At 41.7% G+C, this 25,232-nt stretch overlaps 1 protein-coding gene across 1 annotated transcript in view; it reads right to left on the reverse strand.

Moving 5' to 3' along the window:
- Positions 1-23,116, reverse strand: part of SMYD3 (SET and MYND domain containing 3) — a 744,849-nt gene extending 721,733 nt beyond the window's left edge. The window contains exon 1 of the mRNA XM_055419738.2: positions 22,875-23,116. Within this exon, the coding sequence (XP_055275713.1) occupies positions 22,875-23,038 (164 nt within the window). The 5' untranslated portion in view covers positions 23,039-23,116. The remainder of the gene's footprint in view (positions 1-22,874) is intronic.
- Positions 23,117-25,232: the final 2,116 nt, after the last annotated feature.

A 25,232-nucleotide genomic window follows, 5' to 3' on the forward strand; every position in this document is an offset into this window, starting at 1 on the left:
GCTCTCCAATATTAAAAGGTCAGGTTCAAGAAAATCAATCAAAAAGCAAAGTTAAGATATATAAAAGTGAAGTTTGCCAAGAAGAAAGTCAGAGATAAGCATAGAAAAAAGTAGTAAAAACTTTAATCAGGCTGTTACTGAGATATGCTACAAATATTCATGTTCAAGTAATACTTATTTCACCCCAGTAGTCTCAAATTTCAGTGCCAATAAGACAAAGTAGGCAAAAAGACAGATTCCATAGGGAATGTGTTCTTTTCCTGCAGGTACGCAAGTCTTAAAATTTGCTGCATACCAACATCACCCAGGTAGTCTAGTAAGAATGTACACTGCTGTACCTAAAATAGTAGATATTCTGAGAAACATGGAAAACACATTTTAAAATAAGCCCACTGCCAGCTAATTCTGACGGTTGTGGTTCATGCCCAGAGAAACAGCAATATTCCAGGCATTATACTCGGTACTCTCAGACGGGTTCTTTCACTTAACCTTCATAAAGATCACATGACATAGATATTATCCTAACTTTATGAATGAGGAAACAAAAGTCCAGGGGTTAAGATGCCCAAAATTAAACAACTAAAGAGAAAGAAAAAGGACAGAAGACCCAAACTGAAACAACTAGAGAGAAAAAGGACAGAAGAGAAATGTGCTGTATTAGACAGCAACTTGAGAGTAAACAAAAGAAGCTGAAAATCAAATATTCTTATAATCATTAAAATCACTCGAAAATAAAAACAACAGGAAATCAGAGAGTTTCATTATCTTTTGTCACTCAAAGACTCAGACATGAAAGATCAACACTAAAAATTATACACTATTAAATAATTATTTAAAATTATCTCTATAAAAAGAATGTCTATATGTGTATAACTGAGTCACTTTGCTATACAGCAGAGATTGGCACAACATTGTAAATCAACTATACTTCAATTTTTTAAAAAAAGTAAAATTATCTCTGTAGTTGACTACATGTAGGCTGAGGCAGAGAGTAAAAGCACTTCGGTATGAAGTTATCTATGTTTCAAATTTACTTTCTTTGAACTTTCAGTCATCTTTAACAGGTAAATCAAATACTCACTTATTAAAATTTATTTTGATATAAACTTCTTGGTGATTACACAGAAGTATAATTTTGATAAAAAGAATTCAGCCTGTGGCCCAACATGTACTAGCTCTCTTAACTGGTAGTACCAACTGACAGAGCATATTAATTAATTAAAGGAAGGAGAAAGTTTCGAAGGATAACGAAAACGTCTCAGGAGCTGGCTGTAGACATAGTGCTCTGATAACCCTGAAAATCTCAGAAACTGAATTGCTTATCAAGCATCCCTGTATGCTCAGTACTGTGCCAGGCCCTGGAAATTCACAGGAAAATAAGACTACGTCCTTGTCCTCAAGGAGGCTAAAACCAAATGGGAAATAAAATCTAGTAAGAACCAGATTAGGAACTAAATTATGTAATATTTCCTGATACCGCAGATCAGTGAAGGAAATCAGTGAGAAGCAGAGCAAGAACGGTAAGTATGAATGCCTGCTGCTGCTGCTGCTAAGTCCAAATACTTTCACACAAGTTATCTCTTTTAATTCTAAGAATACTTGAGAGGTAGCGTTCAAGGTGAAGAAAGCAAAGTTCAGAGCAGGAAGTCCCTTCCCTCAACTCACATAACTAGCGTAGACAACACACGTGACAGCAGGAAAGGGAAGGTGGGAATGACCGGCTCACGAGGCTGAGGAACTCAGTCCGACTCAGACAGAAGGTGCACGGGAGGGAAGGCCGAACAGAGATGGGCCGGATAAGACAGGACCACTTGCTAATCTGAGAGAGCTAGGAATCAATCACTGAAGGGACATTTATTGAGGGAGACTATTATGGCAGCACTGCACAGAACAAACCGAAAGAGCACCAGAGCCAGCCTGGCGCTATCAGCTTTGCTAATTAAGGGAAGGAGAAAATTTCAAAGTATAAGGAAAATGTCTCAGGTGCTGGATGTAGACACAGTGCGAGGAGCTGCCCAACACTCATAGCTAGTGGGTGGTGTTCCCCTGTCGAAGGTAATTCCACAAGCATCATCGTCAGACAAAGCTATTCTGTGGAAAAGATGGATCAAGACAAAAAGAAAAACAAGACCTCTCTGTAACCATGAACACAAAACGTGAACAATGTCCAAGCCACAAAAATGATCAAACATTCCCCATCCGGGCTAACACAGGTGACTGCAGCTTCTTTATCAATCATAGTTGTAGCCTCAATTCATTCCTCCTGCCTTCTAGGTAAGATTTAAATTACTGAATCGCCCTGCTTCTTGACAGCATCCAACTCCGAGCTAACTCTTCCTTCCTTGAGCCCTCTCCAAACCACTTAACACAAGCCAAATCCTACAACAAATCCATTCCAACATCCTCTGAGATACACCACAATTCCCCCACAGTCTGTGAGTTTTCTCATTGCAATGAATTAATAAACCCCACTTCGTTCAATGGCTCGTATTTTCCTGGTAGTCTTTGGGTAGAGGGGACACTGACAGACAGGAGCCTGTACTAAGCCAGAGGCAGTGGGAACGCAGGAAAGAAAGAGACGTTTTCAGATAAGAATGAAAAGAACTAGTAACAGACAAAGAGGGAAAAAAAGTCAAGACATACGTCGCTTGGAATACTGAAATACTATGAACTTAGAGTGGATCTAGTTAAATTAGCTCATTTCTCATAGACTGTAAAAAAGATAAAGGAAGACAGAAATATTTAGTAGGCAATTTAGAGGTTAAACAATAATGACGTCTGGGTTCCAATTCCAAAGGTTCTGATTTAACAGATCTTGAGTGTAGCTTGAGCAGCAGGATGTTTTAAAGCTCCCCAGGTGGTTCCAAGAGCAAAGTCGAGAATCACTACCGCAGAGGATGTTCATGACTGGAAGGAAGAAGGAAAAGCAATGGGAAAGGTGAAAAAAGATCCAAGGAATCACTGGGGCCAAAAGCTAAAATGAAAAAACTGGCCTGAAGACTGAACAGGATTCCAAGACACAGAGCAATGAAAATGATAAAAGAGGCACTGCACTTAACAAATAATACACAGAAACCAGATGGGGCTGTGAAGAGAGGTTTAGGTGACTGGAAATATGGTCGACTGGTAAAGACAGCATTCGGCATTAGCAAAGTCTTCAGGTGGGGGACTTTCAGTCCTCTGAGGGTGCCTGCATAACAACTACACCTACTACCACAAACAGATGTAATTGTGCAGTGCCTGTCATAGCTGTGCAGAAACAGAGTCCTCCAGTCACGTTTCCTACCTGGTGTTCCCACACTGCCACCTAGTGGGTCAAAATGGCAAGGAGCTGATTTGAACTGAAAGCGATCTCTAGGTGGCTGTGAATTCACTTGGTTACAAGGCAGGTGGAAAACAAGCTGAATTCAAGAGTTAAAATCTTCAGGTTTTCCTCTGTTTGTTTAGAGTAGGAGATAGGCTTAAGGTACAGGGTTTCTTTTGGGGGTGTTGAAAATGTGCTCAAATTGTGGAGATGGTTGTGTAACATTTCGATGTACTTAATGCCAATGAATTACACAGTTAAAAATGGAAAAAATGGTCTTTTATGTTATATCACTGAATATATGATATGGTATAAGAACTATGTCTCAATAAAGCTGTTACCAAAAAAAAAAAAAAAAAAGGAGGAAGAGGCAACAAATAAGGAATGATCTCAAGAATGGTTGAAGAGTTCCAAAAGGATGTCAGAAATCATTCAATCCCTTCATTGCAAGCCCCCTGTGTTTCAAAAAAAGTAAAATTGAGGCTCAGAGAATTAAATCACTTATGTTACATAGACAGTAAGACCTAAGCCCCCAAAAGGGCACTATTACCTTATTTAATAGCCTTCTCTTGTCTCCCAGCCCTGAGAACTGATTTTTCTTAAGCCTGGTCCTCAATACTGCTATCTTCTGTTCAGTAACTCACTACCTGGGGATCGCAGCCACACCAATGACTTCAAATAGCACCACTATCATCACTACAAGTGTCATTATTCCAACAATTAAAGCCAAAACCTGCATTCATCTCTTACTTCTCCCTCGCCTGACAATCAGTCAATGAACTGTATCAACTCTTCTCTCAAAAGGACCTGTTTTATTGCCAGGTTCTCTAACACCCTCCTAACTTAGGCCTTCACTACTTCATACCCAAGTAAAGGAAATTTTCTCTTAACTGAAATCCCCATCTTCAGTCTTTCCACATCTCTCCCCAGTCACATTCACCAAACCAGTTCTCATGCACAGGTTTTCTCAACTTTTATACATTTCATATTGCTACTCAAAAATCTTTATGAGCTCCTCAATACCTACAAAATAAAGTTCAAATTATTTAGCCTGACCATCAAGGCCTTCTGTATTCCAGAATCCATTCCAACCTTATTCACTATAACCTTCCATACAAATAACATTCCAATACAGTCAAAATGATCTGCTACAGAATCTATGGGCTTCCCAGGTGGTGCTGGTGGTAAAGAACCCACCTGCCAATGCAGAAGACATGAGACACAGGGTCAATCCCTGGGTCAGAAAGATCTCCTGGAGGAGGGCATGACAACCCACTCCAATATTCTTGCCTGGTGAATCCTATGCAGAGAGGAGCCTGGTGGGCTACAGTCCATAGGGTCACAAAGAGTCAGATACAATTGAAGCGACTAAGCAGACACGCATAGAATCTATATGCATCTCTCCATTAGCTATACCCCGTAGCTATTATCTATTTCACTTATATTTACTATTAATCTGTTTGTCTTTCCGCCCCTGTTTCCTAAAAGTTCTCAGTTCATCCTTACCTAAGCATCAGCCTTACCTGTACGGCTTTAAAGATGTGGCCCAGACATCTGGATATTTTTTAAAATTCTACAAGTAAATTTTACAAGGAGTGAACACCAATGTTTCATAGACTTTAAGAAAGTCTTCTGTAAAATGGTTAAGTTTTCAGTACCTAAACTATCTAATATCATACAAAAAATAAAAAACTTTCCAGAGAAACTGTTTCCTAAATATCCATGCATTCTTTCCTTGATCACCTGTACAATATCAGTCTTTCTAATTAACATCTATTTCTTAACAAGAGTAAACACAGTAGTTGAAAAATGCCAACAGGAATTAAATGTTTATATACTCACGAAGTTGATTTGTGAGAAATATCAGAACCATTCAAATTAAAAACACAACTTAATACATGCTTTCCCACATATGATGATTATTTAAATATGAACAGAACATGCTAATGTAAATATCCAGTTTGAAGTTCAACTGCAGAATTATTTATGGTATCCTAAGTAGCTTGACTAAACCCAGCTGTGCCAATTTCACCCTAGCCCTTGAATTTAAAGACGCAAAGAAGCGAATTAGTTATGGAGAAAAAGAGAGTAGTTGTCAACTCAGACTGAACATTATGAAAACCTGGAGAGTCTTAAAATTTCCGTGTTCAAACCATACTCTAAACCAAATAAAACAGAATCTCTGGGTGGGACCCATGCATCAGTATTCTTTTAAAGCTGCTTCCAATGAGTAGACAATGTTGAGAAACTATGAATCAGAAAATCTCTGGGAGAAATCTGAGGCTCACAACTGTTGAGAGACTGAAACAGAGGGGGAAGTTCCCAGTTCTCGTATTAATTCATGAATGGTTTTTATATATTAAAGATACATGCCTTTCTGTGTTACAAATATTTTCCTCAGTTTCTTGGCTTCCCATTATAAGACAGTTCTTTCAAGAAGCCAAATCTGATCTATCAATCCATCTTTATTCCCTTATGAGAGTTCTCTCATCGTTTTTGCCTTGAAGGCTAACAACAACAACAAAACAAACCAGAGAACTTCATAACATCGTAATTTTCAACCAAAGTAATGAATAAAAATCAACATTAATCTAGGACTTTAAATCCCCTTAAGTACTTTAAATTGAACATGAATAGGCCATGTGGCTGGGAAGGATTGGGGGCAGGAGGAGAAGGGGACGACAGAGAATGAGAAGGTTGGATGGCATCACCGACTCGATGGACATGAGTTTGAGTGTACTCCGGGAGTTGGTGATGGACAGGGAGGCCTGGCGTGCTGTGATTCATGGGGTCGCGGAGAGTCAGACACGACTGAGCGACTGAACTGAACTGAAAATAGTAAAATGGCAACAAGCTAACTTTAAGAAGGCAATTTTTTACTGAATTCAGACAAGTGAAGTAATGGTTTTGACAACTTTTAAAACCAAATGTCTAAGGTGTTTGTCACATGGGTGAACTGAAAATGAACTGTTCAGATACATACCTATGCCCCTGGAAAAGCAACCATTTGAGTTCTAAGATCAGAAAATATAGAAGAAAAGGTCACTGCACCCAGTCACGTTTATTATTTTCATCCTAGTAAGTAATATTATAGCAAAAGCTAGGGGGAGCGAAATTATTTGCACAAAATATTTCATAGTAATAAATTCCATTATAAATAGATCACAGGCACAGTTTTTCTCCCATATCATCACAAATTCAACTACCAGTTTCAGACAAGATTTTTTGACTTTCAATGTGAATAACATGATCAATATTATTAATAAGTCACTGTTGGGAATTCCTGGTGACTCAGTGGTTGGGACTCCAGACTGTCACTGCCAAGGGCTGGGGTTCAATCTTTGGTCCAGGTACTAACATCCCACAAGCCTCGTGGCATGGCCAAAAAAAAAAAATAAGGCACTGTTACCATATCAGCTTGCCCAGTGCTCTTTCATTATGGTGAGTTTTATATAGATATTTATGACAAAATTTGATGCTGGTTGGAGTATTTTTGGTTCAAATTCAAAACAAACATTATGGGAAATGTCACAGGTTGAGAACACTTTGGAAGGGAGGGTCATGAAGGCAATCACTCAGGGAAAATAATTTTTTTTTTAATATATTTCTTGGGACTTTCCTGGTGGCTCAGACAGTAAAGAATCTGCTTGTAATGCAGGAGACAAGGGAATCCCTGGGTCGGGAATTATTTATTCTCTTATTTGGCTGCACTGGGTCTTTAGCTGTGGCACTTGCGATATTTGCTGTGTCGGGGGGGGGGGGGGGGGGGCTCTTTCGTTGAAGCACACGGAGTCTCCAGTTGCAATGTGCAGGTTCAGTAGTTCCAGCATGTGAGTTTAGTTGCTCCACCACATGTGGAATCTTCGTTTCCTAACCAGGAATCAAACCTGCATCCTTGCATTAGCAAGGAGGATTCTTAACCACTGGACCACCAGGGAAGTCCCGATATTAAGCTTTAATAGCTGAAAACCAAGCCCCTCAGTATCCTGAAAAATGTCTGCATGTGTTTCATCCACTGTCCACCAGAGGGAGCATCACACTAATTAAGACTGCTTGCAGAACTCCCAAATACAAAGTAGAAATCATCTAAAACATTAACCTGCAAACATTTTAGATGTATATATAGCTTTAACAGTTTTTTTAAAAAAATCATAAAAATCCCCAAAATAGTCTCAAATGTAATATTTATCCAATTATTGGATTGTGAGAACTTAAAAAGTTTAAAAACACTTACAGAAATCACTGTCTTAATTTAGTGTAAATACAAGTTACACAGATATCTTGAAGTCACATACAGAAAATGTATATTCTGATTCAGTAAGTCTGTGGTGTAGCAAAGAACTCTGCATTGCTAACAAGCTCTCAGTTGATAGAGACGCTACTGATTCACAGACCACATTCAGCAAGAACTGGATGACAACATAAGCTGAATTTCCAAACTCACGTGTTTAACTCTTTCATAAAGTTAGGGAACTGCCGGGTAAGGAGTGGGGCCCTAAATATGAAATGCAAACATTTGGGCAGATACTCATGAAATTTGGCACCTTGAACTCCCAAATTATGTTGAATCACCTTTACCCGTAAAAGTACTCTGAAGAGGTTGGTTTCCCTTTGCCTGAAGAACCTGCAAAGGCCTTCCCTAAGCCAAGTGCCTTATAAAGGACTACTGATCCTCTTCTGGGAACTACTTTCACCACCTTTGAGAGTTTCTAGATCTATGGCCAGATTTGAGTCTAGTTGGGCCCCAAGGACAAAGCTAAAAAAATGTGACCCATTTGGAGATGAATAACACACCAAAAGAACTGCAAGATTTTGCCAATTTCTATCAACAAAAATGTGGGAAACACATAAGGGAAAGGATGCTAAGAGTGCAGTGGTGTTGGGTTTAGGTGAAAGATAATGCTGGATTTTTTTTTAATTTTTATTTATTTGGCTGCAGTAGGTCCTCTTTGCGGCATGTGGGATCTAGTTCCCTGACCAAGGATCAAACCCATATCCCCTGCATTGGGAGTTTGGTGTCTTACCCACTGGACCACCAGGGAAATCCCTGGATGTTTTTTCAGCTGTTCTGGGTCTCCACTGTGGTGAGTGGGCTTTCTCGAGTTGCAGCACGTGGTCTGTCTTGTTGTGGCACAAGGGCTCCTCTTGTGAAACACAGGCTCTAGAGTACATGAGCTCAGCTTCCCCATGGCATGAAGGATCTTTGTTGCCTGACCAGGGATCAAACCCGCATCCCCAAAATTGGCAGGTGGATTCTTAACCACTGGACCACCAGGGAAGTCCCAGTAATTCTGGATTGAGCTGAATTTACTGATATAAGTGGATTTATTGATTTGGGGCCAAGACTGAATTCAATAGGTTGGTTCAAGCAGCTGGAAATGACTCTTTAACAGTCTGCTTGGTTGGCTGAGAGCTGAACTAAAGGTTGTTGCTATTCAGTGGTTCAGTCGTGACCAACTCTTTGCGGTTCCACAGACTACAGTGTGCCAGGCTTCCCTGTCCTTCACTATCTCGGAGTTTGTTCAAACTCATGTCCATTGAGTCAGTGACACCAACCAACCATGTTATCCTCTGTTGTCCCCTTCTCCTCTTCCCCTCAATCTTTCCCAGCATCAGAGTCTTTTCTGATCTAAAGGTGACCTACACTAAATCAAACTGCAATGTCAGAAGTTGCATACACTGAGGAGGAAGTTACCTGATGGCTTAGGGAGATCACAATGCTGAATGGATTTAATATGTAAGACTTGCTTACCCACCCCGAACCATGTCCCAGGAAGGATCCAGATAACTTGCCATTCACCAAACTAAAAGAAATACCTTCATGAGAGAAGCCCTGGCCTCCCTTAAGAGCTCCGTGGTGGCTATTCTCCAGAGGCCAGGAATAAAAGTATGAACTCCTGCCATCAAACAGGGCTCCCAAAACTGAATGGGGGATAGTGGGGCCCCATGGTAGAAGGGATGACAGAACTCAGTCACCAAAGAGAAGGTGGGAATAGATACCATAAAGGCAGCCAAAGCAGTAACCAGAAAGATTTGAACAGCAGAGATCTTTGACATAGTCTCATCAATCACTGTGTCCCTAGAACTGAAATAGAAAGGCAATCTACTAAAGTTTTACCTGATTAATATAAGGAGAAAACTTCTGGGTCTGGCAAACAGAAGTATGACTTAAATCACTAAAAAAATTAACTGCTGTAGTGGTTCAGTCACTCAGTTGTGTCTGACTTTTTGTGACCTCCATGGACTGCAGCACACCAGGCTTCCTTGTCCTTCACTATCTCCCAGAGTTTGCTCAAACTCATGTCCATTGAGTCAATGATGCCATCCAACCATCTCATCCTCTGGCCCCCTTTCCTCCCACCAATTCCCAGACTTGAGCCATTTCACAGACCCAAAGCCCCTTGAGAGAAGGGAAGGTCAGGTCCTTGAAGAAGAACTCTACCACAGAGCCAAATATGAATAATATAAATTTTCCTCCTAGGCTTCCCAAAAGACATCTACAGCCATTTACAAGGATAACTTTGCACTAGGGAAGAGGACACAATGCAGATGTTGGTGGGGGTGGATTACTGGATGTTGGCCCAGAACTCAATTCTTGGCCCAGAACCAAAATTTGGTCCAATCTCTCAGAAACAGAAGCTTGTAGAAGGCAGAGAATCAACAGGATTTTAGCTCAGATTCATTTCACAATGGGCTTGTTGAGCCCCCAAATCCACCTCACGGTTACAGTCTCCAGTTCTAGAATGCATATTTGGGAAGGACATCATCAACAACTGTCAGAAACCCCACTCATTTCCTAACCCATGTAGTAATGGCTATTATGGTTCAAGTGGAAGCCACTAGAACTGCCTTTACCCTCCTAAGCACTGAACCAAAACCAATACTGCATTTCTGGAGGGCGTAATGCTACCATCAGTGGTTTGTGAGAGGCAAAGGTGATGATTCCTCCCACATCCTCATTTAACTTGCCTAAACTATACGGCAATGGAGACAGATGGATCTCAGAGAATGACAGTGATTACTGGATATCAAAGTTATAGACTATTGAAAGGAGAATGTGATTCAGCTCTAAGAAGAATGAAATCACCCAAAGATGGGTAAAGAGATTTTGGATACTCTTTCTGGGAGAGGGCTAGTGTTTTCAGTTGTGCAAAGGATAGTTAGGTGAGAGAGTGAGTTTGCACTTGTCTGTTAAGTACAGTTCAGTACAGTTAAATGAAGTATGTATAGATGACAAGGGATGACCGGTGGTGGCTTCTGCAGTTTAGCAACATAGCAAACTGGAATCACATTTACCAAAATTCCCTCTCTGTGTGATTCTAGGTGACGGTTGGCCAAAAAAGACATGGGTGAGATTTGGAAGGCAGAAGTGCAGCAACTGGCATTATATTCTGACAGTCCGTGTAGGGTACCACGCACTGTTGGAGCTTGAGCGCACTGTCACTCATACTAATGGCTCACTGTATACCCTAGGGCAGCAGTCAAGCTCTTTCCTCTAACAATTCCCACTGTATCTCTTCCTGAACGTTCTTCAAGGCAAACAGTACTGTGGCAAAGAACATCAGCAATTTCTGCAGGGCATCAGTGTCATTGAGGGGGAAGGCAATGACAGACACAGGTTCCAACTGTCCTATTAGTTCTAGCTGGATTCCAATTTGTTCTTCCTTTCTTCCACTTGATACCAGTTCTGCTTATCTTTCCACCAGTTCTGCTGACTTACCAAGTTTTCAGGCCCACTACATAAAGCAGAGGCAACAGCATCTTTTCATATTGTTTATGGGGTTCTCAAGGCAAGAATGCTTAAGTGTTTTGCCATCCCCTTCTCCAGTGGACCATGTTATGTCAGAACTCTCCACCATGACCACTTTGTGTTGGGTTGCCCTCAGCATGGCTCATAGTTTCACTGAGTTACACAAGGCTGTGATCCATGTGATCATTTTGGTTAGAAATATCAATAACCTCAGATGTACAGATGACATCACCCTAATGGCAGAAAACAAAGAGAAACTAAAGAGCTTCTTGATAAAGGTGAAAGAGGAGAGTTAAAAAGCTGGCTTAAACTCAACATTCAAAAAACCAAGATCATGGCATCTGGTCCCATCACTTCATGGCAAACAGATGGGGAAAAAATGGAAACAGTGAGAGACTTTATCTTCTTGGGCTCCAAAATCACTACAGAGAGTGACTGCAGCCATGAAATTAAAAGACACTTGCTCCTTGGAAGAAAAGCTATGACCAACCTAGACAGAGTATTAAAAAGCAGAGACATCACTTTGCCGACAAAGGTCCATAGAGTCAAAGCTGTGGTTTTTCCAGTAGTCATGTACAGATGTGAGAGTTGGACCATAAAGAAGGCTAAGTGCCAAAGAATTTATTTTTTTCCAATTGTGGTGCTGGAGAAGGCTCTAGAGAGTTCCTTGGACAGCAAAGTGATCAAACAAGTCAATCCTAAAGGAAATCAACCCTGAATATTCATTGGAAGGACTGATGCTGAAGCTGAAGCTCCAAAACTTTGGCCACCTGATGCAGAGCTGACTCACTGGAAAAGACCTTGATACTGGGAAAGATTGAGGGCAGGAGGAGAAGGGGGATGAGATGGTTGGATGGCATTAACTCAATGGACATGAGCTTGCGCAAACCTCAGGAGATAGTGAAGGACAGGCAAGCCTGGTATGCTCTGTGCACTGGGTTGCAAAGAGTTGGATGAAATTGAGTGACTGAACAACAACAGTATCTTTATCAACTTATCATGTCAACTCTAATCTCTATAATCCTTATGCTCTGTCATTCAAGGATTCTGCTTCTCTGATCAAACCCTAAGTGATACAATCCCTTCCCACAAAAACTGACAAGCCTGACAGAATAGCATTGACAGCTGGGAGACACCAGATGACCATATATATAGTCACCCACTGGAAAAGAATCTGTACAAATGCCCAGAATTTTTTTAACTCAGAACTTTTTGGTGTCTCACTTTTAAATACAACTGGCCAAGAATGAGCAGTCACTTAAGGACTCTTTTCCTTTCCTTTTCTTTTTCCTTTTCATAGAAAATCTCAAATATTCCCCAAAGTAGAGAGAACAGTATAATAAAAAACCCATCAACTAGTTTCAGAAATTATCAATACATAACCAATCTTCAGTTCAGTTCAGTCGCTCAGTCGTGTCCGACTCTCTGCGACCCCATGAATCACAGCACGCCAGGCCTCCCTGTCCATCACCAACTCCCAGAGTACACTCAAACTCATGTCCATCGAGTCGGTGATGCCATCCAGCCATCTCATTCTCTGTCGTCCCCGTCTCCTCCCGCCCCCAACCTTTCCCAGCATCAGAGTCTTTTCCTGTGAGTCAACTCGTCGCATGAGGTGGCCAAAGTATTGCAGTTTCAGCTTTAGCATCAGTCCTTCCAATGAACACCCAGGTCTGATCTCCTTTAGAATGGACTGGTTGGATCTCCTTGCAGTCCAAGGGACTCTCAAGAGTCTTCTCCAACACCACCGTTCAAAAGCATCAATTCTTCGGCGATCAGCTTTCTTCACAGTCCAACTCTCACATCCATACATGACCACGGGAAAAACCATAGCCTTGACTAGACGGACCTTGGTTGGCAAAGTAATGTCTCTGCTTTTTAATATACTATCTAGGTTGGTCATAACTTTCCTTCCAAGGAGTAAGCGTCTTTTAATTTCATGGCTGCAATCAGCATCTGCAGTGATCTTGGAGCCCAAAAAAATAAAGTCTGACACTGTTTCCACTGTTTTTCCATCTATTTCCCATGAAGTGATGGGACCAGATGTCATGATCTTTGTTTTCTGAATGTTGAGCTTCAAGCCAACCTTTTCACTCTCCTCTTTCACTTTCATCAAGAGGCTTTTGAGTTCCTCTTCACTTTCTGCCATGAGGGTAGTGTCATCTGCATATCTGAGGTTATTTATATTTCTCCCAGCAATCTTGATTCCAGCTTGTGCTTCTTCCAGCCCAGCATTCCTCATGATGTACTCTGCATATAAGTTAAATAAGCAAGGTGACAATATACAGCCTTGACGTACTCCTTTTCCTATTTGGAACCAGTCTGTTGTTCCATGTACAGTTCTGACTGTTGCTTCCTGACCTGCATACAGGTTTCTCAAGAGGCAGGTCAGGTGGTCTGGGATTCCCATCTCTTGAAGAATTTTCCAAAGTTTATTGTGATCCACACAGTCAAAGGCTTTGGCATAGTCAATGAAGCAGAAATAGATATTTTTCTGAAACTCTCTTGCTTTCACCATGATCCAGCGGATGTTGGCAATTTGATCTCTGGTGCCTCTGCCTTTTCTAAAACCTGCTTGAACATCTGGGAGTTCACGGTTCACATATTGCTGAAGCCTGGCTTGGAGAATTTTGAGCATGACTTTACTAGCGTGTGAGATGAGTGCAGTTGTGTGGTAGTTTGAGCATTCTTTGGCATTGCCTTTCTTTGGGATTGGAATGAAGACTGACCTTTTCCAGTCCTGTGGCCACTGCTGAGTTTTCCAAATTTGCTGGCGTATTGAGTGCAGCACTTTCACAGCATCATCTTTCAAGATTTGAAATAGCTCAACTGGAATTCCATCACCTCCACTAGCTTTGCTCGTAGTGATGCTTTCTAAGGCCCACTTGACTTCACATTCCAAGATGTCTGGCTCTAGGTCAGTAACCAATCTTACATAACCTAAACTCCCCAATACCTCCCAATTCCATTACTTTAAACACTAGACAGCCTGTCACGAAACCCATTATCTATCTCAAAAAGATAAAGCTTTCGTAGTTTTTAAACTTTTCATTTTGAAATTAATTTCAGACTGGTTTTTATCAGTCTTTTTAGAAGTTGTAAGGAACAGTAAAGAATTTTCAGGTGTCCTTCATAAAGATTCCCCATGTTCAGCTCAGTTCAGTTCAGTCGCTCAGTCATGACCGACTCTTTGCGACCCCATGAATCACAGCACGCCAGGGCTCCCTGTCCATCACCAACTCCCGGAGTTCACTCAAACTCATGTCCATCTTACAAAACCAAAGAACAATTAACAAAATCAAAATATTAACACTGATTCAATACTTTTATCAACTCTATGGGTTTTATTCAAATTTCATCAGTTGTCCCACAAATATCCAGGATTCTTTATCCATGATTACACTTGCATTTACTTGCCAGGCTTCCCTGAATTCGAGAGTTCTTCGGTCTCTGCCTGTCATTCACATCCTTGACATTTTTGCAGGGGAATGCCTAGTTACTTTGTAGACTCTCCCTCAGTTGGCTTCCCAAGTGGCGCTAATGGTAAAGAATCTGCCTGCCAATGCAAGAGACACAAAGGACACAGTTTTGATCCCTGGGTTGGGAAGATCCCCTGGAGGAGGGCATGGCAATTCACTCCAGTATTCTTGCCTGGAGAATCCCATGGACAGAGGAGCCTGGTGGGGTACCATCCTTGGGGTCGCAAAGACTTGGACACAACTGAAGTGACTTAACATGCACGCACAGCCGGGTTTACTGAAGTCTCCTCACAACTAAATTCAGGTTACATGTTCTGGCATCTATACATCACAAAAGTGATGCTGTGTCCTGTTCAGGGCATATCAAGAAGCACATGCTGTCAATTTGTGCTGTTACTGGTGATACTAACTTTGATCACCTGTTTAAATAATGCCTGCCAAGCTTTCCCATTGTAAAGTTACTGTATTTTTCCTTTGTACTTAATAAAACAAATTTCTTTTGGGTTTTTCCATAAGCAGCTATGGGAAAACCCAAACAACTTGCTGGCTAACCCAGTAACCAAGTTCTAGAAGAAAACATATGTGAATTGCTTTATCACAAGAAATGTTAGGAGACAAGTGACAGCCAGAAAGAAAATATTTGCAATATTTATCAAACATAAATCTAATATCTCTAGTAAACAAAAAAATGTTTTAAACTTGCAGGAAAGAAAAGAACAAAAGTCTTACAGAAAAATGGGCTAAAGATATATACAGATAATTCACAAAGAGATATCAACATGGCCTTTAAGCCGATGAATAGATGTTTAACTTTACTGATAATACAATTGTTTTTCAGGGAAATGGCTCTTTAATATACATAAATTTAATAGTACAGGGTATATTGAATTACAAAATGCAATCATAGTAAGTATATGCAAAATTAGTTACATTTTGTTGACATACAGTAAATTTTTGATAGTGTAATTTAAATGCAAATCAAAACTACACTAAGATACCACTTCTCACCCATCAGATTGGTAAAAATTCAAAACTCTGACTACATACTAAGTCTGCAAAACTGAGGGAAACAAGCACTCATACACTGCTAGTAGAAACGTAAAGTGGTACCCCCCTCACACTCATAGGTATTCACACTATGACCGAGCAATCCCATTCCTAGGACTTGACCCCCAGTATACACCTGAAACAGTGTGAATATACCTACGTGCAAGGTTGTTCATGACAGCACTACTCACCCCTGCAAAATGCTGAAAATTACCTAAATGTCCAAGCATAGGAAAATTAGAAACTATGGTACATTCATAAAATGGAGAAAGATCTCTATAAACATGGAGTGATTTCCAGTAGATTTTTTTAAGTGAAGAAAGCAAGTGCACAAGAGCAAATACACTATGCTATCTTTTGTGTATGAATGGAAAATAAGACTCACACACACATATGTGTTTCTCTTTACCAGAGAGAGAGATACACCAGAAAACAATGAAGTTGGTTCCTGCAAGGGGTGGGAGTGGGGAACAGCATGAATATGGGAGGGGTGACATTTCTCTTTTTCATAATTTGAGTTTTGGAAGCATATGACTGTTCATATATTCAAAATACAAAATTAAATCAAAAAGATAAAGGAGAAAAACTAAAACTGAAAGCAAAGTAAAACAAATGAATGCAACTGTATTTCTAATGAATACAAATAAATATACTGAAGGCGGGAAAAAAAGAAAGAACGTAAAACGAATATAGTATTTATTGATATATTCTCAGTCTCTGGCAGAGTAGAAGGAAAGGGGAAATGGCAAATTCCCTACTGGTCCTCTTGGTAACAATGTGGGCAAAGCAATTCTGAAACAATTTTAGATGATATACAGAATTGAGCAAATGAGTAAATATGCTGAGGCTTTCAAGGGTCAGAGTTCTCACTGAGGAAGAAAGGATTATGGAATGAAGAAAAGTAAAAAGAACCCTGAGGAGACAAATCTGAACTGAAAGTACTGATGTGAACTCATGACTTCTAAAATACATATTCTATGTGTATATGTGTGTGTGCTCAGTCATGTCCGATTCCTTTCGACCCCATGGACTGCAGCCTGCCAGGCTCCTCTTCCATGCAATTTTTCCAGGCAAGAATACTGGAGTGGGTTGCCATTTCCTACTCCAGAGGATCTTCCCAACCCAGGGATTGAACCCACGTCTCCTGCACTGGCAGGTGGATTCTTCCCCACCAGCACCACCTGAGCAGCCCATGTATGTGTACATATATGCATATTTGCACAAACCTGCATACTTCCTAAACCCTGTCTTCTGCAAAAGTCAAAGAGCAAAGACATTCTTCAGCTACAAGAATTCAAAAGTAGAAACCAAAGCTGATTGAAATTTTCTTTTTCGGCCATCATGTCTTCCACAAACAGTATTTTTGTTTACATATGTGTATACATACAGAGTTTTTTATAAAGAAAGGGACTGTAGTTTAGTCACTAAGTCGTGTCTGACGCTTTTGCGACCCCATGGACTGTGTAGCCCACCAGGCTCCTCTGTCCACGGAATTTCCCAGGCAAGAATACTTGAGTGGGTTGCCATTTCTTTCTCCTTCAAATGCAACTTAAAAAAAAAAAAGAAAAACAGACACAAACTGGCAAGCATTTCAAAAACATCTTCATCCCAAGCAATGCCACCCTTTTACAATTCCAAACGAAACAAAGATTTTCTCAAAGTTTATTCAAATCTCTAATTACAAAAAATGATACAAGCTTTGAAAAATACACAATATATAAAGGACCAAGGGATATCATCCCCCCCTTCCAAGTCTCATTCTCCAAAAGTAATTGTAACAGAATGCTGGGATGTTTTTCCACAACTTCTCTACACACAAGCACATATACAAAAAGATTTTCAAATACATACATTGCTCTACAACTTTATTTACCCAGTAATGTGTTACTGACATCCATCCACATCTGTAGAAACAGATCCACTTCAGTCTTAACAGCCATGTGGTACTTTACAACATGGCTGCAGCATAATTTAACCAGTCCCTATTAATGGACATAAAAATTCTCTCCCTTTCTTTTCATCACCAAATTGCTGTGCCAAGTATCCTTGTGCAACCAATGTTATTTTTATTTGTCAGAATCCCCTAAAATAGAGTCAAAAAAACCACAGTGCTCAATTTTGCTAGGTACTACCAAATTGCCCTCCAAAGGAGCATACCAATGCACTGTCTACAAAGGTATAAAAGCTCTTTAGTCCCTGTCTGTGCTTATAAGGAACATAATGGACACTTTTTTAGAGTCACTATGAAAATTAAGTGACGCAGTACATAAGGCAAAGTGCTTAAAGTCATCCCTGTCACTGCTTAGTGTGTGCTAAGTCACTTCAGTCATGTCCAACTCTTTGCGACCCTATGGACAGTAGCCCTCCAGGGTCCTCTGTCCATGGGATTTCCCAGGCAAGAATACTGGAGTGGGTTGCCATTTCCTTCTCCAGGGGATCTGCCCAACCCAGGAATCGAACCCGTATCTCTTATGTCTCCTGCACTGGTAGGCGGGTTCTTTACCACTAGCGCCACCTGGGAAGTCCCTGCCATTGCTTAGTAAATGAGAGTAAATATTACCCACTGAATAATAATTTCCAATCACCATATATTGTGGTAATAAGTAACTGGGAAATGGCTCTTAATTTCCTTTGACAATCAAGGTTAATCACCATCCAAATCCCTTGACTCTTAAATAACCAGAACCAGCCACAGTGAGAAGTGAGTCCTCTTAACAGACACGCACTAACTCTATACTTTAGTTTCTGATCCCAATATATCCTGGCAGATTATGCAAAACCCAAAGCCAAATATTATTCGTGGTTCATAACAAACATTAAAGAAGAAACCCCAGACTTTCCAAATGTTACAAGACATGTACGGTGTTTTACAACAGAAGCTCTCAAAGGATGGTCCAGAGACTCAGAAGCCCTTTCAGGAGGCCCACAGGGTCAAAACTATTTTGATAATAAGACATTTTTTGTCTGTTTTTTTCTCTTCCTCTCATAGTATACAGTGGAGTCTTCTAGAGGCTAAATGACGTGTGATTTTACAATACACTAAATGCAGGAGCAGTGATGAGAATCTGCGGGTCTTCTACTAAGCCTGAAATTAAAGAGATACTCAAAAATGGAAAGCAAGCAAGTTTTCTCAGTAAGTTTTCTTTTGCTTTGAAAATAACAGTCCACTTCATTAAAATCCTTGTCAAAATGTAATGATTTATTGTGTTTAAATCCTGCCATCCCTTGGTATCTGCTGTGGACTGGTTTCAGGACCCCGCCAATATTAAATCCACAGATACTCAAGTCCCTTATGTAAAATGGCATCTTATTTGCACAGAACCTATACACATCCTTTCATATACTTTAAATCATCCCTAGAATCTAACACAATGTAAATGCATGTTAGGCAAGAATACTGGAGTGGGTTGCCAATCCCTTCTCCAGAGGTTCCCGACCCAGAGATCGAACCCAGGTGTCCTGCATTGCAAGTGTATTCTTTACCATCTGAGCCACCAGGGAACCCCCGTAAATGTATGGAAATAGTTGTAAATAAAAGTTAAATGGTCTGTAAATAGTTGTCTTCACACTGAAAATTCAAGTTTTGCTTTTTGGAACTTTCTGGAATCTTTCTGTCCCCTGAAGATTTTTGATCCATGGATGGCCAACTGTACATAATTTCAAAACTGATCAATTTAGTTTTTTAAGCAGCAAAATCAACAAATATAACCACATTATTTATGTGGTTATGGTTTCCTTTACACCTCTTCAGAGTCCTAAGTACTTTTTTTAAAAACCCTCCTAGGAAATCTTTATAATTTTTAAGAGAGTAAAGGAGTCCTGAGACTGAAGTTTAAGAACCACGTCTATGAAATCAGCTGCTTCAAATGACAGCATAAATCAAGAGCAGTCAACCCACAGGTATTAACTAGCCCGTTGCTTCACTTCTCTCTCTGTGAAGGTCAGAGGCAACCTTGAGAGGAATACCATGCCTTCACAGAAGATTTCATACAGTCTCAAGAGATGCAATACAAGTAGAAAAGGCAAATCCAAGTGCAGGGAAAAACATGAGTGTTCCAATGAGAACAAATCAGTGATCCCTTCATGACAAAAGGGTCTAAAATAAAAACCCAACCCAGTTGGCCAGCTGGCTGTCCCCAGACGTGTGCTGCCATTTGGGGAACTCAGGATCCCTTACAAACTGTAACAGTAGAAGCCACGATGGCCATGGTGAGAGGAAGTCTGCACTGTTGAGGTCCAGGCACCAGCCTCCATCCCTGTCTCCACGGTCGCTCTGTTCTTGAGCCCTTGAACAAGCACCAGGCTCTCTGAAGAAGGAGAACTTACTGCTATCCACAAAGCAGGTCATGCTGTCTGATTAAGAACGTCCTCTGCTGTGGCATTCACATGGACCAAATGTTTTCAGGCTCAGGGCTCTGACATACAGCCCTTCCCCAAACCTCCTTGCAGAAGAAAAGGAAGAAGCAAAAGAAACAGGAATTATAACTCCCACTTAAAAAACGAAAAATGGAAGTCATATCCAATGAGCCTTTCCCAACCCACCTCATGATGGATCCTTCTACTTTATTTATTCCAAGTCCTTGACCCACCAGTAAACCTATTAGCCCTTGCCCAGGAATCTGCAAATCCTGATTTCAAGGCATCTCTCAAGGTTTTATGACCCTTGAGAGGATTTCGCTAGTCTTTCCACCTTCCAAGCTCATACCCTCAGAAAGTCTACAACACTGCAGCAGTTCACTTGCTGGTATATTTCAGAAAACCAGCTGTAAACCCAGAGAATGCCTTTTACACACTATTTGAACACTGCCTGGGTTCAATCCCTGGTCCAGAAATTGAGATCCTGCAAGCCTTGCAGCACGGCACATCCCCTCCCACACCCCCAAAATAAAAACATCACAAAGAAGCATGGTTGAGACAGCAACTTTCCAGCAATAACCAGTTCCCCAAGCAGCTGGGCCCCTTGTCAGGGTGCTGGTAATACATGCTGCAGAACCCAGAGTTACCAGGCAGCATCACAGGCCACGGACTCCCAGAGTCCCAACTCCAACTACTTCTGCAGTGTAATTTTAACTGTGGAACTCCCCTGGCTCCCGCCCATTTTCAGAAATGGGTTTCCTCCAGACTTTAAAAGAATGCTGAGAATTCCCCAATACTATTTCATGAAATACCTTTTTTTTTTTTAATTTAAATCATTACACTTTTTGTTAATTAGAAAAATAAGTGATAGCAGTAACGGAATTGTATGGTAAATCAAGAAGCACCCACACACGGAGGACTGGGTTCTGTGTAGTTTATTTTGGAAAATGGACAATTTCATCTGTCTTATGACTCAAGTTTAGCTCTGATAATTTAATTAATAATTGGTCACACTGTATTTATTACAAAACTTTTCTAGTCCAACTACGAAATAACTTGGCAGTCTGGCTTTATCTGCAAGATGTCCCACATCTTCCCCAATTAATGCTGTAGGGTTTAAGAAAATGAAAGTTCTCTGTTTTGGACTGCATTCAAACTCTAGATACACCCCCCAAAGGATTGAACAGGAGGAAAAGCCCAGCTTTCTAACTTGCTTGAATGAGAATTAAAGATCTATACCTTTCAATGCTGAACCCTTCAGCATTTCATTACTTGAAAGGAATGAATTGTTTTCAACCACACATTTTACAGAAATGTCAAGGTGTTCTCTTCTCAACGAATTTTTGTTGTTGGTACTGTGATTATTACTTTATGAAGCAACAAATAAAATACAATTAAGTAACTTTAAAATATGAAATTAAATAAATTCCTCAATTATGAACCAAATAAGGACATAACAGTATTAATTCCGTTCAGTCGCTCAGTCGTGTCCGACTATATGCGACCCCGTGGACTGTAGCCTACCAGGCTTCTCCGTCCATGGGATTCTCCAGGCAAGAATACTGGAGTGGATTACCGTTTTCTTCTCCAGGGTATCTTCCCAACCCAGGGATCGAACCCGGGTCTGCCGCACTGAAGGCAGACGCTTTTAACCTCTGAGCCACCAGGGAAGCCCAACAGTATTAATGGTCAAGCTATTAACTTAAGCTTTGCACTTAACCCCCTCACCTCCACCATCCCAATCCCAGCTTAATGGGTCTGGAAAAGAAGTCCTGGGAAAAAAACCATCCTGCCCATCTCAAACAGAGCTTTTCTCCTTGACCTATAATAGCTCAATAACAATTGTTCCTTGAATACAATTCCTATGACTGTGCATACATATTATATTACACATTTCCATAAATTGCTGTCGCATAGCACTTTACATTGGTCCCATGAGTCCAAGCTTATAAAACACTTTCACATAAATTCTTGCCTCTAGATAGATGGTTAAGAATTAGAGCTGCCGGCACGGTTATTAAATGCAAAGCACACTATGGAACCTCAATATCCTATGCTCCTACTGTACAGTGCTGCGTGTGCTAAGTCGCTCCAGTCGTGTCCGACACTGTGCGACCCTATGACTGTAGCCTGAGAGGTTCCTCTGTCCATGGAATTCTCCAGGCAAGAATATTGAAATGGGTTGCCATGCCCTCCTCCAGGAGATCTTCCCGACCCAGGGATCGAACCCAGGTCTCCTATGTCTCTATTGGCAGGCGGGTTCTTTATCACTAGCGCCCCCTGGGAAGCATCTCAATTTCAGCCCTTCTGATACACTGTAATTAATCATCTCACTCACTCATCTGAGGATTCTTAAGGATGTCCCGTTCATCTTCTTATCTACACGCCCAACAGAATCTGGACCACAGGAAGTGCTCCGTAAACAGCAAGAGTCTTCCGCCTCCTGCAAGTTCAGTACTTTCCTGGCTAGGCCTCCGCTGTGATCCCGATTTACACCATCCCTGCTCCCACTCATCCCTACCTCCTCCAACTGTGATTTCCGCAACTGCACCAACGAAGCTTATAGCCCAGGACGCAGACTTTTTTGCTCCTCAGCAAAACCACCCATGACTCAACGCTTCCTCTGAAGTCTGCCCACCGGCTCTCCCCAACCTATCCTGCAGCGGGTCCAGCTCTGCCCTGCACAGCTGCAGGCGATGAGCCTGGGGTCCCTCCAGCCACCCGCCGCGGCAGTTCAGGCGACGGCCAGGCGGAACCGGTCTGCCGCGAGGTGCCCTCCGGGAGCCGCGCGTCTAAGGGAAGTGCCGGGCTGGGCATCTGGGCAACACCGCGGAGACCTAGTGCAGCCACGGCCCGGAGTCCGGGGAGAGCTGCCCCGCTACGTCCCCAGCATCCCGGACCCCGCACTGTTTTGGAGTCAGGCGAGGGCGATACGTACCCGAGAAGGCAGCGGTCGCAGACGACACCACGACTCCCCTTGCTCACCGTGTACGCCAAAGGATCTGAGCGGAAAAGCAGTTCTCCCGGCCGCAGCGGTGCCAGCGCGCGCAGCCCGTTTCCCCTGTCGGCGGTGCTGAACTTTTCCACCTTCGATGGCTCCATCCTTGCAGAGATCGGACGCCTCCGGGGTCCGCAGGGACTAGCAGCCAGGGTCTCGTGGGCCACGGGGGGCCGCGCGCCTGCGCTCTGCGCACACGTACGCCCGAGGGGCGGGGCGGGCGCGTGCGGCGTCTGAGCATGCCCAGAACGGGTCCCTTCAAGCCTGACCGCGCCGGCAGGGGCGAGGGGCTGTGGACTGTCATTTGTGCTCCCTCGACCGTTCGTCCCTATGGCGGCGCTGCAAGGAGAGGCGATTTTTCCCCCCGCTAATATTTTATTATGATCATTTTTCAATGCAGACAGAAAGTTGAGAGCACAGTGCAGTGAACACCTGTATACCCTCTACCTGAATCACACAGTTCTTAGCATTTTGCAGTTTCTGCTCATTTTCTCCCGCTATGTATGTATGTTTGCAATAGTGATTCAGACACTTCAAAGTAAGTTGTTGGGTTGAACCATTTGAAAATTGCAGACATCATAACGTTTCACAACTCTTTACGTCATGACATGTCATAAGTACTGTAACATGCATTTCCGCAGAATAACAGTATTCTGTAAAATAACAATATCATCACATCTAAGAAAATTATTCTGATTGAGAGAGTAGCACTGCAATATATAAACAGAAACTAATGGGAAGCTGTTACATTGCACACGGAACTCAGTTTTCTCCTCTGTGATGACCTAGAAGTGTCGGGTGGGAATTGGGGGTGGGAGAGAGGTTCAAAGGGGAAGGTATATATGTATAAACATAGCCAATTCTTGCTGTTTGTTGGATTCACGTTGTGTTGTTTCAGTAGAAACTAATGCAACATTGTAAAGCAATTATATTTCAAATTTCAGTTCAGTTCAGTTCAGTCGCTCAGTCGTGTCCGACTCTCCGCGACCCCATGAATCACAGTACGCCAGGCCTCCCTGACCATCACCAACTCCTGGAGTTCACTCAAACTCATGTCCACAGAGTCGGTGATGCCATCCAGCCATCTCATTCTCCATCGTCCCCTCTTCCTCCCTCCCCCAACCTTTCCCAGCATCAGAGTCTTTTCCAGTGAGTCAACTCGTCGCATGAGGTGGCCAAAGTATTGCAGTTTCAGCTTTAGCATCAGTCCCTCCAATGAACATCCAGGATTGATCTCCTTTAGAATGGACTGGTTGGATCTCCTTGCAGTATAAGGGACTCTCAAGAGTCTTCTCCAACACCACAGTTCAAAAGCATCGATTCTTCGGCGATCAGCTTTCTTCACAGTCAAACTCTCACATCCATACATGACCACGGGAAAAACCATTGCCTTGACTAGACGGACCTTGGTTGGCAAAGTAATGTCTCTGCTTTTTAATATACTATTAAGGTTGGTCATAACTTTCCTGCCAAGGAGCAAGCGTCTTTTAATTTCATGGCTGCAATCAGCATCCACAGTGATTTTGGAGCCCCAAAAAATAAAGTCTGACACTGTTTCCACTGTTTTTCCATCTATTTCCCATGAAGTGATGGGACCAGATGTCATGATCTTTGTTTTCTGAATGTTGAGCTTCAAGCCAACCTTTTCACTCTCCTCTTTCACTTTCATCAAGAGGCTTTTGAGTTCCTCTTCACTTTCTGCCATAAGGGTAGTGTCATCTGCATATCTGAGGTTATTTATATTTCTCCCAGCAATCTTGATTCCAGCTTGTGCTTCTTCCAGCCCAGCGTTCCTCATGATGTACTCTGCATATAAGTTAAATAAGCAAGGTGACAATATACAACCTTGACGTACACCTTTTCCTATTTGGAACCAGTCTGTTGTTCCATGTCCAGTTCTAACTGTTGCTTCCTGACCTGCATACAGGTTTCTCAAGAGGCAGGTCAGGTGGTCTGGGATTCATTTAAATGAATAAAAAAACTGAAGCCAAGAGGTTGTCTGTCCATTCTCCTTTGGAAGATAATAGGTAATGATCATCATAATAGGTAATGATACCTATTATATGACCTTGCCTGGTCTATTCAGCTTCTGAGCCTCAGTTTCTGCATCAAAAAAATGGGGAAAATAATACTGCCTCCCACACAGTGCTGTTGTGGAGATTTAGTTAGAACAAGTAAAATGCGTATAGCAGTGTTGGCACATAGTATTTAATATATATGTCAGTTACACCTATGATCATTATTATTTGTGCTTATTTTCAATCACTTTAAAATTATATAAAAATGAAGATACTCCAA

Source organism: Moschus berezovskii, chromosome 17 (genome assembly GCF_049115385.1).
Source record: "Moschus berezovskii isolate FMDL1 chromosome 17, NW_MosBer_1.0, whole genome shotgun sequence".
Taxonomy (NCBI): Eukaryota; Metazoa; Chordata; class Mammalia; order Artiodactyla; family Moschidae; genus Moschus; species Moschus berezovskii.